At 37.8% G+C, this 16,284-nt stretch overlaps 1 protein-coding gene across 1 annotated transcript; it reads right to left on the reverse strand.

The window, feature by feature from the left end:
* Positions 1–1,002: 1,002 nt before the first annotated feature.
* On the reverse strand, positions 1,003–15,951 carry LOC139715990 (uncharacterized). The gene is made up of 10 exons (XM_071627547.1): positions 15,882–15,951; positions 9,058–9,273; positions 8,133–8,207; positions 7,268–7,422; positions 6,138–6,282; positions 5,208–5,408; positions 4,066–4,554; positions 2,551–2,607; positions 1,774–1,891; positions 1,003–1,192 (listed from the first exon to the last, which is right to left on the reverse strand). Exons 1-10 carry the CDS (start codon positions 15,949–15,951, stop codon positions 1,003–1,005), a joined length of 1,716 nt encoding a protein of 571 aa, XP_071483648.1.
* Positions 15,952–16,284: the final 333 nt, after the last annotated feature.

Here is a 16,284-nt window from a genome sequence, read left to right on the forward strand (position 1 = left end):
TACATACCCGCCATAGACTACTGTAAACACATCTCAATTACAGAGACTCTTTCAATATACATGTACGCTCACTATGATAAACATGCTACTGTGATTTTCTTTTTTCCTCTCTTTGTTTGCTTGATTCTATTTCATTGCTGTTTCTACGAGGAGCATTTGACAAGCGTCAATCTTTAAGAAAAAAAAATATCGCGTCTTTTCAAGGTCAGTTGATTTCCTTGTATTGGATCGAATAGAATCAAGAAGACAACACCTACAATAAACCGAAAACCGTCAATTTAAGTCCAATTTGTAGCTTCGCAGATTCAAAACAAAATGAGAGCTGACAAACAATCTTGTTTCTCTCAAAAACTTCAGTCAGTGCCGATTTTTCTCTTCGAATGCAAACAACTACATACTTGTACATGCACGTTGATCTAGGTTATTGTTCTTGGAAGTATGATTAATACACAGATAATAGCATTGATTTTTTTTCTTCAAACGACGAGCGCGAGAAAAAATGGGAAAACTAACTCTATTTACAGTGAAAGATCTTACATAACATTTTTTTTTTGCACGTTTTTCCCAGAACGACTAGAAAAAGAAAAGAATAATTTAACAGTTTCGCTATAGCAAACGTCTATTTCTTCTCATAATAGCAGTCATGATAACTTATACCAGTATATCCATATATTCTTTCCTGCCAATGCGTACACGGAATGTTTGTATGGACGCATAGTTTGCTTTATTGAAAAAACATAACACACTCATGAGAAAACATAATCATTAATAAGTGTAACTTTGTCTGTTTTGATAGATTAATACAGTTCGCGGAGAACTTCGAGTTCGTGGTACCCTGCATGTAATCGCCCCTGATGGGTTTATCATTGTAGGTCAGTTACATTGCAGACAAAGGAAAAACTCCCACTAAACTAATCATCAACACAGTCTTATAATTATGAGTAATGAGTTCAAACACTTTGTGCTTGTAAACATGGAAACACAACGATATCAATGACGTCATCACAGCTCCTCGTCACTGCTCTCCTCTTCGCGGTCCGACCACGGTCGCTTGGAGAATCGCTTGAACCCTTTCCTGAACGACTGGTAACGAGGTCGCGGCGTGGCTAGGGGCTCGTACGTGAAACCCGTCACCTCACTTCCGAGTTGATAATCGATCGATCGCTCGATCTGCACTTTCCTATTGGGTCTCCTGCAGTTGCGTACCAAGAGCAACAACATTGAAATGAAAAGTGTGAATGATACATGTTGCAATTCATAATTTCGCTTTTTTTTTTTGGTGTTAGTAGTAAAGAAAATACAATGAAAATAGAAAGACATTCCCATATTGTCGTCAATTGTCATTATCTCACATCCGATTCCTTTCTGTCTAATTCGGTAAGAAGGCGTAATCGATATCTTCTACCCCCTTCAGCAATTTACTTCACTTATAACATAGAATGTGTCCTAATGAGATAATATTTCATGTTCTTATGATATTTCTCCTTTTTATCATAGGTAGGCTAGAAATAAATGAAAACGGTAGAGTTACGTGGTTGGTAAGGTGATTAAGGAAACATATTGTGACTCTCGTATTGCTATAGTTATTACCTGTAAATGCAAACAAATTGTTGGTTTATTGAGGTCGGCATCTAATGTTCAGGGTACATACAAAACAACAAACAAACAAACAAACAAACAAACAAACAGTGGTTCTTCCTTTCTGTCCTACGGCGACTTAATCATGAAAAAAATACCAAAGAAAAGCTGAATAGAGGTATCAGATCAGATTACCTTCTCCTCTTACAAGCCTTTTTGAAGATGACGATAAAGATGACGGGTACCAGAATGATCAGGAATGTTCCTCCAATAGATATGAGGATCAGATTCTCCGAGATCATATCGAAAAAGCCTGTCAGTGATGTAAGTGGAAAAATACAAAAAAGTCATCAGCATCATTTCGTTTTTCAATACAGTGACGACACAGTGATTCCTATTCATTTGCTTAATTTGTTTTGTTCTGATTAAGATCATTACCTCATATAATAGGGCCTACCAAGTGGTAAGGTTGTAGCCATAAGGTGGATTAATGTCCACGTGGAACAAGTCCTGACTGCATGGATGAATCTAGATAAATGGTCCTCGACGAATCGTTGCAAAGCAGAACACAGTCTAAAAAGTGTTATGTGACTGCTTGCTCGCATCCTCAATATTTCTCTTTCCCACAGGAATCTGAGATGTTATTTATTCTTTTAAAAAAACTCATCTAAATCGAACCAGTCACCAGGTACTCTGAACTGAGACAGGCAATATCTATACAAATCTTTCACCGATGATGAAAACCATTTTCAAAACGTATCTTTCTTTATTCAAAGTCTAATGCGTGGAAGATTAAAATTGCCACAGAAAAGATGATTTTTTTTTTTTTGAGGGACCCAGTGAAAAAAAAAACCAAAAACAATGCTTGTAGGATGGGTGCTCGTCTGGAAAAGAATAACGATAAAGAAATAAGTTGAAGAACAGAAAAAAAAATCTGGAAGCCCATAGTAGAGATAGTCAAACAGCACTTACTAAATTCACCTGTCTGCGCTTCGTTGATGCTAGTCTTGTTTCCAGGCTCTTCTGTGACTATTGGAAAGAAAGATCAATCAGCGGAAGAATTTTTGTTAGTGCGTGAGGATTTGCAAGATTTATTCGCGAATTATTCACTAATGTACTCACAGGAAAAAAAAATCTAACCACTATATAGTGTTAGGACTTTCAAATCAACAAATCGAGACCAGAGAACTTTTTTTTTTTTTAAAATTATCATTATCATTTTTCTTAGATTTCAAACTCATGAAACCACATACCTGAGTCTTGGTGCTTTATCCTTAAACATTAACATAGCAGACTTCATTTGTCAGTGGCAGTGTTATAATAAATGAATAGTAAAACATCTCATTCAGTTGAGTCTTTATTGTTCGGATATAATCACTAAACTTCTTAACATTGCAGAAGTATAAAAAGTGTATTTCCTTCCTATTTGTAACTGATTTTCAAATTGACAATTTATATGAAAAATAACTTCGGATTTGGTTTTTCTTTGTTTGCGTACTTTTTTGCCTGACCTTGTGAAGAATTTATTAATCTAAGAATTATCGGTTGTCACACAAAGTGCGATAAATACTAAAAAGATTTACGACGTTTTGTATTTACATCGCTAGGTGTGACAACTGATAAATTCTTATTCCTTCAACAATGACGCGATTATGAACATCTTCCATATCATAATACATAAATCTAGACAGATTGCCGTCCAATACTTATTTTCTTCTTAAAGTCATGATCATTTATAAGATGTATTTTTTCTCTTACCTGTTTGTTAGAGTTTTTGTTTCATTCGTTGTTTTAAGTTTCTTTCGGGGGTAAGGTTAAAGGACAAGTCCACCTTCATATACATTAGGATTGAGAGAATGCAGCAATATTAGCAGAACACATCAGTGAAAGTTTGAGGAAAATCGGACAATCAGTTCAAAAGTTATGAATATTTTAAGTATCTGCGCAGTCACTGCTGGATGAGAAGACTACTACAGTGTATGATGTCACATGCGTACAACTATATAAGGAAAATAAAAAGAGAATTTCACAAAACTTTACTTTTTGAATAAAGTGCACATTTCTTCGACTTGCTACTGACATATGTTAAGGGTAATATTATTCCCCCTGCCTTCTGAAAGAGAGAAGTCGAGTGTTATTTTGTTATCCGAGAAAAATGGAAATATGTTGAATTTTCTTTATTCTTTGTTTATATGGCTGTACTCATGTGACATCACAAGCTTACTTAGTCTTTTCATCCAGCCGTGACTGAGCAGAAACTTCAAAAAATCATAACTTTTGAACAGATTGTCCGATTTTCCTCAAACTCTCACTGATGTGTTCTAATGATATTGCTGCATTCACTCAACCCACATGTCTATGAAGGTGAACTTGTCCTTTAATTTACTTGGTTACAAGCATTTAGCGTTTATCCCTGAATGAACGTTTTGGTTAAGTTTGAGGCAACGCGTTATGGGTTGTCAAATTCATATCAAACTTCACACTTACATTTACCTTCGTCTATCATGTTATCTGTAAAAAAATCAGTGTCCCTTTCCCTTGCCATCGTCATCGTCTCCGATGTGATCGTCGTAGTCTTCCGTGTCGGCGTGGAAGATTTTTCCGCAGTATTATTTTCTTGCGTCTCAGTGGTGGAAGCCTCCCTTTCACCGGTGGTCATCATGACGGCAGTCGTCTCCTGCATCTGAGCGGAGGACATCGTTTCATTGGTCGAGGGCGTGGACGACAGGTCTTCCTTGGTTGTCGCCTTGGGCATAGTCGTTGTCGTCTCCGTCGTCGTCATCTCTTCGGTCGTTGTCTCTATGGTCGTTGTCATTTTTTCTGTAGTGGGTTTCCTGGTCGTGGTGGCTTCAGTTGTTGGTCTCGTCGTCGTCATCCTCTCCGTCGTCGATTTCGAGGTCGTACTTGGCGTCGTCGTCTCCATAGGCAAAGTTGTGCTCTGCGTAGTCATCGGTCGTGCTGAAGTTGATGGAAGCTCTGCAAATTCATAGTAGGTGATTACGAACAATTTTGACTTGTTCACATTCAATCTCCATCTTTGGATTAAAACATATGATTTATTAAAAGAAATCGTAATAGTTCCACGTTTCATGAAAACGGAACTGTCATATAAACTTTTCACATTTTAGTTTAATCTCATAGTTTAATCTCATAGAATATCAAGATATATTTTGCAAATGCTAAATGGAGCAAAATGATTTGTCATTTGAAGTATTTGATACTACATGACTGTAGTAAAGTGAGCGTGTGCGCAATGCAGTGTTTGTAGTTTTGAAGGTACTCATCTGTAATTAACATAAAAAATGATCTACAACCTACTGTTGGAAATTACTGTAAAGGAATAACTTTTGCACACATAACAGAGACAGAAACGTAGAATTTCCATGCAAATCAATTAGGCAACACCGCTTGATAGTCATTAACCACATCATATGCAAGTTATACGTCAGACGAATGGAAGCTCGAGAAAAGTTTTTACTGCAATGCGGCATTTGGCAATTTATCGATCGGTTAGGGTGGCTTTGAGCGGACTTTGAGGATTTGAGCAGAATATGCGAAGTTGGCACGCCGTCGACTGAGTTGGACATGCGAACGTGGCATATATAATTTAAAAATCGTTTGAAACTCACTAGAGCATGATGGGATAGAAGTGCTCCACATGACCTCTTGACCGTCTCCGCCGGAAGCGAGTACGCACTGGATGGCGGGTACGCCCACGAGTTCGTAGCCGGGGTGACATTCGAAGAGCACGATGTCGCCGAACTTGTAGCTACTCTCCAGCTGTCTGCCGTGTTCGGGCACGCCCGGGTTCACGCATTCGCCGAGGTTCACTGGTGAAAGAAAAGGAAGTGGGGGGGGGGGGGGGGGGTCTCATGAAATATGGCTGCTTCCCGTGCACGTTGCTCCATTATTATACTCTGCAATGGTCTGCATCGATCCCCATCAACTCAGTCTCACCAGCTATGCATTACTTGTATGTTAATCTTCAAGATGAATGGGAATGGTGTGATTCTCACATACTGTATACACGACGTGATAACAGACTCATAGTAGGGATGTCAAAGTTAGATTTTGAATCGAAATTATTTCATCGTTCAGCCAAAGATTTTTTGATGGTATTACCTCATTTCGAACGTGCTGAATCAAAATCTGGATGATGCAGCTCTTACATCATTGAGGGTTTTGAAATATTCAAAATGCCAGCCAGTATGGCCTACAAATATGACATCATGATAATTATATTTTTGTATAAAATGGAGAAAATTGAAACAAGAAAGTCATGTTTTCACCTCTTTCGAAGATGCTGAATCCGAATCTGGATGATACATCTCTTGCATCCTTCATGATTATGAGATATTAAAGATGGTAACCAAAAACTTCCGATAAAAAATTCCGATATTATCATTTCCTTACAGATGGTTAACATGATATTCGATTGATATTCAGTCCGAGTCTGGTTGGTGCAACTCGTGCATCCTTGACGGTTTTTGAGATATTCAAGATTTTTGGTTACCATTTTGGTGGCGGTTTTACATATTTTCATTGTTTCCAAGTCTCACCATCAAAAACGGAGAGTTTGTCCGTTCCGTTCCGGACCCCGCCGCACACCTCCTTGTTGTTGCCAGGACACACAGCCTGACACTCGGCGTCCGACAGCCGGGCGTGGTTTGCCAGCTCAGACTCTGACAGGCCGCAGTAACATTCCTGCATACGAATATATCAGTATCCATATACTAGTAAACGAATGTACTTGTATGTATATTTGTATATATGTATGTATGTATGTATGTATAATGTATGTATGTATGTATATGTATGTATGTATGTATGCACGTACGTATGTATCTATGTATATATGCATAGATATGTATGTATGTATGAATATGTGTATGTGAGTATGTATGTATGTATGTATGTATATTCAAATAACTAAATAGATAGATAGATAATTATGCGATTCAATTTCTTTGGTTCCCTTCAAGAAACTTCTGCACCAAAATCTTCCAATATTTCACACAGAGATATATGAATACACACATGCACGCCTAGACATATTGAACCTGAGAATCGTAATTTTACAAAATACATAGCAATACTATTTTGATAGATAAAAAGTCAGAGTCTCACAGCTGGATAAATAGATAACAAAGAGAAGTAGATAAAGAAATGCAGACAATAAAGATATTAGGGCTCCACATTAACAGTGGCGCGGTGGCCCGACCAGGCAGCAAAAATGCAAAATAAATTGTAATATTTCCTTTTATTTTGGGCCACCAAAATTTAAAGTTCAAAGATTTTAGTGGTACGAACGGGCCAGCCACGAGAGAGAGAATAAAAAAAAAAAAAGTTTGTGTCAAGCCTTGTGTATTTGTATACACATACTGCAGATACAGATCAGGATACAGAAATGCTGTGTGTTTTTATATACACGCAGATCTCCGGATAATTCATTGCTCTCTACCATGTCTAATGTACCATGATAACTATGTCATTGAAAGAAACATTTTGTTTTTGAAAGAAAGCTAGATGACTGTGTTTTTTTTGTACTATACCATGATAATCATACTCTACGCTTTAATTTTATAAGAAAGCGAGATGACTATGATATTCCTATGGATTGTGGAGACAAACAATAAAGATGATTAAGATCTAGATCAGAACTATGGTAAGGAGAGGCAGTGGAACGCACATTTCCGTTTTTCAACCCGACGATGCGGAGATGTCGACTCATGCAGAATGACCGGCATCGCTCCACGGTCATATCGGGTTCGATGACGTAGTTCTCCGACAGCGTCGACGTCAGGGGACCGAATTCGTCATGGTAGCAGCCCAGATATCCTGGACCTAAAGCCATGAAGAATTCATATCCATTCGATAAGCATGCGTTTAGAATATCGGGCGGTACGGTACAATGTAAACGTTCAAACAGAATAAAGCAGTTATGGAAACCTCTTCGCTGTTTTTTTGTATACTCTGTTTTATTCTTTTTTTTTTCAAACTATATTCCATGCATTTACCTTTACATTCTACAAACAGCTGACAAACAGTTTCTTTTTGTCGAAAAGGGATAATAGATTTAAATTGAATTGAATCGAACTGAACTCATGTCCACTCATGAGACGATGTCATATCTTTAATGCATATTTACAGCGTGTGTGTGTTTAGAATATCGGGCGGTACGGTACAATGTATACGTTCAAACAGAATAAAGCAGTTATGGAAACCTCTTCGCTGTTTTTTTTTTGGTATACTCTGTTTTATTCTTTTTTTTTCAAACTATATTCCATGCATTTACGTTTACATTCTACAAACAGCTGACAAACAGTTTCTTTTTGTCGAAAAGGGATAATAGATTTAAATGGAATTGAATCGAACTGAACTCATGTCAACTCATGAGACGATGTCATATCTTTAATGCATATTTACAGCGTGTGTGTGTGTTTCTTCTTTTTTGTTAGTGAATCGGATTATAACACCAGTGTTGCATGCACGCAATGAGACATCTAATATTCTCATTTCAGCCGTTTTCACTTTGATTAATCACTGGTTCTTACCGTGACAAATAACCCCAGCAGCCTGTAGACAGATGTACGTGGGCACAAATGGACATCCCAGCAGTGTCTCCTCGTCTAAGAATACAGTTCAATGATCAAGAGAAGGGTAAAGGTAACAACAATAACAACAGTAAAACCTACAGAAGCAACAACAGTATTATTAGTTGTAGAACAACACCTGCTAGTTATGATTGTGGCAATGTCATGTATGTAAACGCTCGTTGAGATAAAATGAATTATTCTCTTTTTTTTAACAATCAGTAAGCATTCAGTTAATTCAATTATGTTCATTCATACTTTTGAAACACAAGTCTTTCTTTTCAAACATGATCTTGCCCGAGATTTGTCCGACATAGAAAAGACTGATACAAAAACCAGATAAACAAAAGCCATCAGATCCAAACATTGAAACGTAGGACCAGAAAGGAAATTGTTTATAATGTCGGTGGTACTAAGAGCCGGTCTTTCTGAGGAGGTGGTCTTTTCTAGGAGGCGGTCTTAATAGTTTGACAACGCATGGAAATGCACCCATGTTTCGTCGTGCATGGCACATAAGCTAACAACAGTGAATAACTACTTTTTTACTGGTGCGTGTTACTTTACATACAGTTGCAAGAAGAATCCTTTGTTTAAATATACTGTAATGCATGTTGCAAGAGCAGGGTATTTAACCCTGTGAAGTAGTTCCAACTGGACTCCATGTAAGACCAGCTTTTGCAATAATATTGGCTATCCAGCCATCTTCTCAGATGGAAATGAAACAGATAAAAACATTAGTTTTACTTTGGGTTGGGCAAGGCTTTGAAAAAAAAAAACACTTTCGAGATTGCCATTGGTAAGATTTGTAACGGAAAAACCCAGGAACTTTCAAAGCCTCACAAAATTTGTCTATTGCCAGTGATAAAAACTATGACTGGAAGCTTACCCCCTGTACAGTGCCACGTCCTTGCCAGGGGGATACCCCGGGTGCGGCCGGCGTTCTGGACGCCCATGATGGCGCCGGGATAGCCCAATTGGCGGCACACCACGGTAGCCTCGTCCATGCTCCAAGCCTCGTCGCACGTCCCGTACCACCCGCGGGAGCCCAGGAATACCTCCACGCGGCCTTCGTAGATGTGGTCGCCATTCAGCAGCCGTATGTCTGTGGGAGAAGAGGAAAGACAGCAAGGTAAGATTTGAATACTGCTATGCCAGAAATTTATGATTTTTATTTATTTATTTATGTTGTTGTTGTAAATTCTTGCACAATTTTAGTCTGGCCTTTTGTTATTTAATTCATTATTGACGTCATAGACTTTTTGGAGTCAAAAGCAGTGGGATGAAATAGAGACAAAAGGAAATCGTAGGCCGAACAGAAGATCCCCCCTCCCTTCACAGAAGGTATAATTATCGCATTTCATCGCTCTTGTAAAACTACCGCTTCTTTTATCACTTTAAACTAACATAATCATTTCATTACTTTAAGTTGTAGAAGTGGAAAAAGAAGTAGTAAAAATGATAGCAGTAGTAGTGTCAGTGGTAATGGTAGTGGTGGTAGTAGCAGTAGTAGCGGTATTAACTAGTCGTAGTAGTAGTAGAAGTAGTAGTCAACTTTGGTAGTACTAGCATTAAGCCTAGTAGTAGTACAATGTACAATCTTGACGAAAATGATGAGTGAAATAATGCTTGATATCTAATGACGATAACAAATTTTGAAAAAGGATAAAATAAATATGCCTATTTCTCTTCAGGGGCGTACACAACATTGTCGACACAATCACATAGAAATGCATGTAGCTTGAGTGATGAAATGACCAACAAGGGGAAGCCATTCAGACATCTATGTTTTCTTTGCTATGGACATGATGGAAATAGAATGATAAGTGTCCTTAGTACCGGCCGCGTGGAGAAAATAGACGTATATCAGTGCACGTGTGGAATCTTGAGCTCCGCAAGAGTCAAAATTGAGTAATGTACGCACTACATGACCGTCAGGAGGAATCAGGGTATTTGAGTGCACAGGGAGCTGAACCTCAATACACGAACTTAAGAAACCAAAGAATGTCCCCTTCTATGGATTCTTTGGTGCGTCTTACAGCGTCATCGAGACCATCCAGGACAGGGCCATGCGTAAAAATATAAAAAGGGAATCGCAATATGTGACCGTATTTAGTCATGAATTAAGAAGACAATCATGGTATAAAAGAAATAACAACGATATCAACGTTCTACCTACATGTACTGCAAACTACGGGGAAATACATACAACTGTACATGTGACAGTTAATAAATTCCCATACGAATTACATTCATCGCCCAACATTCGGAAAGACAATGCTGAACGCAAGCGTCGGCGTTTAGATTTAGCGATCATTACGGTACAACGACCAGCTGACGAGACATTGGTTGTTTAGTCTCGTCCTTACTTTACTCATGAAAGACGGGAGAGCAGAAGAGATTAATTTGATAAAACAGAAAACTTGACTCGAACGCCCTCGCAAAATCATACTGACGAAATTACCTTCCAAGGATTGCAAATTACAACTCTGTCCTAATTTCGTACAGCGGTTGCAATGAGAGGTTTGGGCAATTCATGTCCTTCTTCTGTCTTTCATAGAACTTCTTCCGATTGAGTCTCACCGGAAGTACTTGGACCACTATGTGTCATATCCTGATGGAGTTCTGCATACAGTCTTCCTTGTCATACTCTTTTTTTTTTAACTTGCAAATTAAGACCTGTGAGTGACTTCGTATTCGGATTTAAAAAAGAGCCACTAAAGTCAATACATTATATAAAGTGTCCATTACGAGCTAAAGAGACACTTCGCTTTTTGAAACGTGTAGGTCAACTCCTTATTTTTTTTTAGGTACTCCTGGAGTCTGTCTGGTTTCATTATTTTTTAATAGAAAAAAACAACAATAACAACACCGGGACTTTAAAGGGCATAATCCTTCCTGCAAACGTCACGAAATTTTACATGGTTGAAGAATGCTAGTCGCAACATCGTGTATAAAATCTTATAACAATACACCTCAGACACTGCCAGACTTTTTTTTTTTTGGAAATCTAACTCCCTGTCACTGGAGAATAAAAAACAGAATGCTCCTTTTGCAGCGAAAATTATGGTCATGACTATTGGAGTTTTTTCGGGGTCCGAATAAAGTCATTGAAAATCTTAAGGAGACTGTGCAGTAGGCCCTACTGGTTGAGGTGGGGACTCATGTTTTGAACATTGCTAAGTGAGATAATGAGAAACCTCGTATGAAATATGAAAGAGCATGTAATTTTGGGTGCACGTCACGAGACCGACACCCACGAGTCATACAGCTTACAAGTCATACAGCCCATGAGTTCGACACTAAGCCAACAAGGCCGTGTTGTATCTGTCGAACTCGTGGGCTGTTTTTACCTAGTGTCGAACTCATGGGCTTTATTTGCCTATACAGTGTCGAACTCATGGGCTGTATGACTTCTCGTGAGTTGTATGACTCATGAACCTGTTTTCAATGTCGAACTCGTGGGCTGTATGACTCGTGATGGGTGTCGGTCTAGTGGGATGACCCCGTAATCATAAGAAGGATTCAAAGTTTATTTGATGAAAATTGGTTTTCATATGGCTGAGATATCAAAAAAGTGATAATAATAAAAGGTGACAGGCCACGCCTTTTATTAGAATCTCTTTATTTCACCTTGTTTTTAGATATCTCAGCCATTTCAAAACCGATTTTCAGAGAATAAACTTTTGATATCCCTCAGAATTGCATGTTCCTTGACGTCTCGTAGAGTGGTTTCTGAATATATCACAAAATGTTAAAATCTAACTCCTCACCTCAACCAGAACTGTACACACCCTTTAAGTATTGTTTCGACCTCCATCACAAAGAAGTTCCCAGTTCTACTATTCTGAGGAAAGGTCTGAATTACTTACCTCTACAATTCATTATGTTACCAGTTTATGAAATGAATCTAATTTTGGGGGTCGCAAAATGGTCACACGAACGTTGATACACAATTTACGATATGCACAACAAGCTAAAGAAAAATGCTTTACATTGGGTCCACACGCACATAGATAGTTTAAGTCAACGTCACGGTATGACTTTTATCCATGGACTAATAAAAAAAACATGCAAATGGGCGTACATTGCACAAGAGAGTGTTTGCGTGCGTTCATAACTGCATGCCATCGATGTCTGCGAAATCATCGATGGCATTCAGTGAGTATCCCTACACTAAGTCGCAGCCATGACCAATGATGACAGCGACTTGGTGTAGGGATTTGTTCAGGGTGTTTGTTTCTGGTTAGTATACTTCCAATATATTGTAAACTTATCCTTTATTTTGTATCATGATGAAATCTATGTATTCAATTTCTGTAGAATATTTCTATGTTTCTGTTGAAAATGGAAAATGAATGAACTAATGAATGAAATAACGGTATAGCATAATGTGTCACGCCCATTTTCGCAATCGAATTTTGTATGATCCACGAACTAGATTCGAAAGATTGAAGTGGCCACTTCTACTGGGACCATTCGGTCTGAGCAGTATCACATACTCATAGACAGATTGAGCTGTGAACGAATGAGCTATGAACACACATAAGAGGCGACGAAGAGACGCTTTCATTTTCTTCGACCGGGATGAGTACCCAGTTTCCTGTCTCTAATGTTATAATATGAGACAAAATATAAGTACAACCACTATTTGATTAACATGCTGATGATAATGATTATCATTTTTATCACCAGTGATCACTATACCTTTAGCATTAGCATCAATATTATTATCATCATTATTACTACCACTACGATTATTGACCTACTCCACTGTTGTTTCAGCATGAATCGCTCAAAAAGTGAGTCATCATATCAAAATAATCATACTTTGCCCGCACTAAGAAAGGGAAAGAAAAAAGAGAGCACATAATAATCATCCCGTCCTAAGCAGGGATGACGTATTGCGGTCTTCCGGTTGGACCTTGTCCTCCACGTTCTAGGTTGTGATCCGTGTTGGCTGATTCGATTCGAAAGTAAAAACCTTTCTTCTCTCTTTTGATGTACACCAAGGCACCAGTGGCCGAGTTGGTATATGGTACTATAGTAGTATATCACAGTGATTCTGGGCCTTCTTTTTCTCCCTCCATCTCTTCCCTCTCTCTCTCATTTTTTTTTTAAATCTCTCTACTCCCTTCCTCTCGTTCTCGGTGAGTTAGGCCGATTCTGGTTTCAGAAGCATGACACATTGGCTGTGTTTATGATGTCATTCTAGGGTTAATCGGTCACGATAATCAGTTTTTTGTTTATTTGTCTTTCTTTATGATCTCTAACTTCCTTTGGTAGGAGGAAGCAAATGACATACGTGATATATATTCTCACAAATGAACAAGGTGAACTTGTTATTAATACTGGAATTAGTGCAATGATGTGATGTCATGATACACATCGGATTAGCTGCAAGCAGGACGAGAGTTTTATTTTCTTCCTTTTTTAAAACCAGTTGAACATCTAAAGGTGGTATTTACATATAAAAATCAAACATACAATGTACATCTAAAAGTTTCATATACAGTTCAAAATCTGATACACGTCTGAAATCCTATCTACATCCAAATATTTAATCTAGGCCTAAATCTAAATATCTAATCTACAATCCAAAAATATAATTGATCAGATTTGAATGATTAAATTGTCGCTTGATTTCCCTTGTTTTCCCACACTGTACAAAAAGCATATCTGTTCCGTGGCATGCTCTGCCGGTAGATACCTGTTTCTCGATTGGTTTGTTATCCAGTTTTATCCACAATTACAGTGATAAACGTGTAAATGCTGGAACCTGGAAAGCAGATATAGTTTAACAGTTTATCAGAAGCAAGGTGAGAACATTATTATTACTCGGTAAACAAAATGGTCCCACACAATCAGCTGACAATGTGTACACTTTTACACGATACAAGATATTTGAAAATACGAATATTTTGAGGATATACACGTTTTCTTGACGATTATGCGGCTTTCCTTTTTCTTTGTTCTAATCTGATGGAGCATTGCTTGTTTATTATTTTGGAGTGCGCAGGCTGCTATAATTAAAATATCAAAAGTTATGCATTATGATTGTCGTCGTGCAATGCAATCAAAGCGATCATATAAAAAAAAAACCGGCAATTTTAAAAATCCGTCGATTTTGAAATGGTAGTGTCAAAGTGGAAAAAGATAATGAAATTTTACTTCAAATCCTGACAATTTCAAGGGGGCGGGGGTGGGTGGCATGGTTTTTAGTTTAGTGTCAGCTCAAGGTAATAGATTCTACAATTGCTAATCCAATTCATGTTATAATTATCATTATTTTCATCAGTAAATGTAGAAAAGGGCTTAGCCACTCCAAAAAGTGTCTGTGATTCTAATATTCTATAAAAACAGATTTTCAATCCCTCTCGATTGTTTTTTTTTTCAGGGATCGAGGCATATACAAACTGAAAATTAGGATCTTTAACACCATCTCTATAGAAGTTTTGTGCCGCGGACCTTGTTTTCTTTTTTTCTTTTCTTCTTCTTTTTTTTTAAATTCTTCGACGTATATATTTCCCTAATTCATAAATTGTCATTCCTTTCAATTATAAATATCAAGTAAGAATTTATCTCATATCAGCATACAAGCAATGCTTCTATGAAGATTCCTAATATTTCACATGTATATATATGTCTTAAATGCTGTACTTGACAATTCACTCATGCGTTTCTCTCTTTTTTTTTTGGTTATGTTTATGGTTTATTTGTTGAAACGTGGAATGTGAAAACAAATAAACATCTAAATGGTTCTACAGGTATTCATCAAATGCCTCAAAAAGAGAATATTGAATCATCTTTGCTGAGCAGAGTTTAGAGACCTGGAAAACGGTATCCAAACGTTTTGTTTTTCTTGAACTTGTATCGACAAGTGTGCTATTGGAAATAACATTTCATTTTTTAACTATATTGAGTTATTATGTACGCTGAAAAGATTTAAAAAAAAAAAATCCCTACAGTTAGTCCATGGAGTGCCATCTACCGGCCATCAATCTACGTATCAATGGTTGTTACTCTGTCATAAAAACCAGCTGAAGAGGTCTTGCTTTCTATTTGCTTTGCGTCTACTTCATATTCTTATTTTTTTGCACGAGATTTTGAAAGTTCCGACACCATTGTTTGATCTGTACTCGTGAATATAGGACCTCTTTCGTTTCCGAGTAGACAGCTGTGGGCTCATCAACATCACAAACTGCTGACAACATTCAAACAATCTACATTGAACATGAAGAATGATTTTAAAAGATACAAGTCCAAGTGTTAGTCCTTTTTTGGCAGTGGTATTTACTATTTCCTTTAATCATATGACCTTCTTTTCTTCGGTCGGAATTGATATTTTTTCTTACGTAACTATAGACAATAGATAATCTGTTTGGAATTGACAAAAATGCTCTACGTCCAGGTATTGTGCTTGCACATGCGCAAATAGGATTTCGCTGGTCCTGAAAGGCTTACGTGCCTTGACCCATTACATAAAACGTATTCATATCTGTTTTTTGTTACCAACGGTGACAGCGATAATCTACCTTTTTTTTTTCTTAATCATGCGGCAAAAACCAATGAATCAACGAAGACTCAAAATTTTTCTGCAGAATGATTATGAGTGAGCGGACAGAGAAATTAATCCAGTACTCTAACTCTATAGGCATTAGACCTTAATAACTAAAGGAGTCAGGATTGTGGGAATGAATTTCACTTCTTTACCTCCAACGTTCTCACTGCTGCATCGCCAGAGGTGCAGGACCAAAACATGCAAGATGATGTACCACCGCATCTTTCGTCGGTAATTCCAGCAAGTATGAAAAAAACGTAAATAATAATGCACAGGTTGCCTTATTCCAAGATGCCAAGCATCTAGTGTGATTCCTCCCTTAGTACGTCTTATAGTCGATGGGCGCTCTGGGGTCTTGTCTGAGAATAGTGCAGCCTTGGACAATTACCACCACGGTTGAACATTCAACTCTTCTCGTTCAAGTATTCCGGCCGAAGTGGTTGTGTGGTGTTTGAGCTGTTACTGACAGAATAGTTTTTCAAACCCGATGTAATGATTACCATCACTGAGTCAACGGTGCAAACTTGCAAACTGGGATGACAGGGGGTTGAAAAG

Source organism: Diadema antillarum, unplaced genomic scaffold, assembly GCF_040938485.1.
Source record: "Diadema antillarum isolate AM-2024a unplaced genomic scaffold, OU_Dant_1.0 scf00000006, whole genome shotgun sequence".
Lineage (NCBI taxonomy): Eukaryota > Metazoa > Echinodermata > Echinoidea > Diadematoida > Diadematidae > Diadema > Diadema antillarum.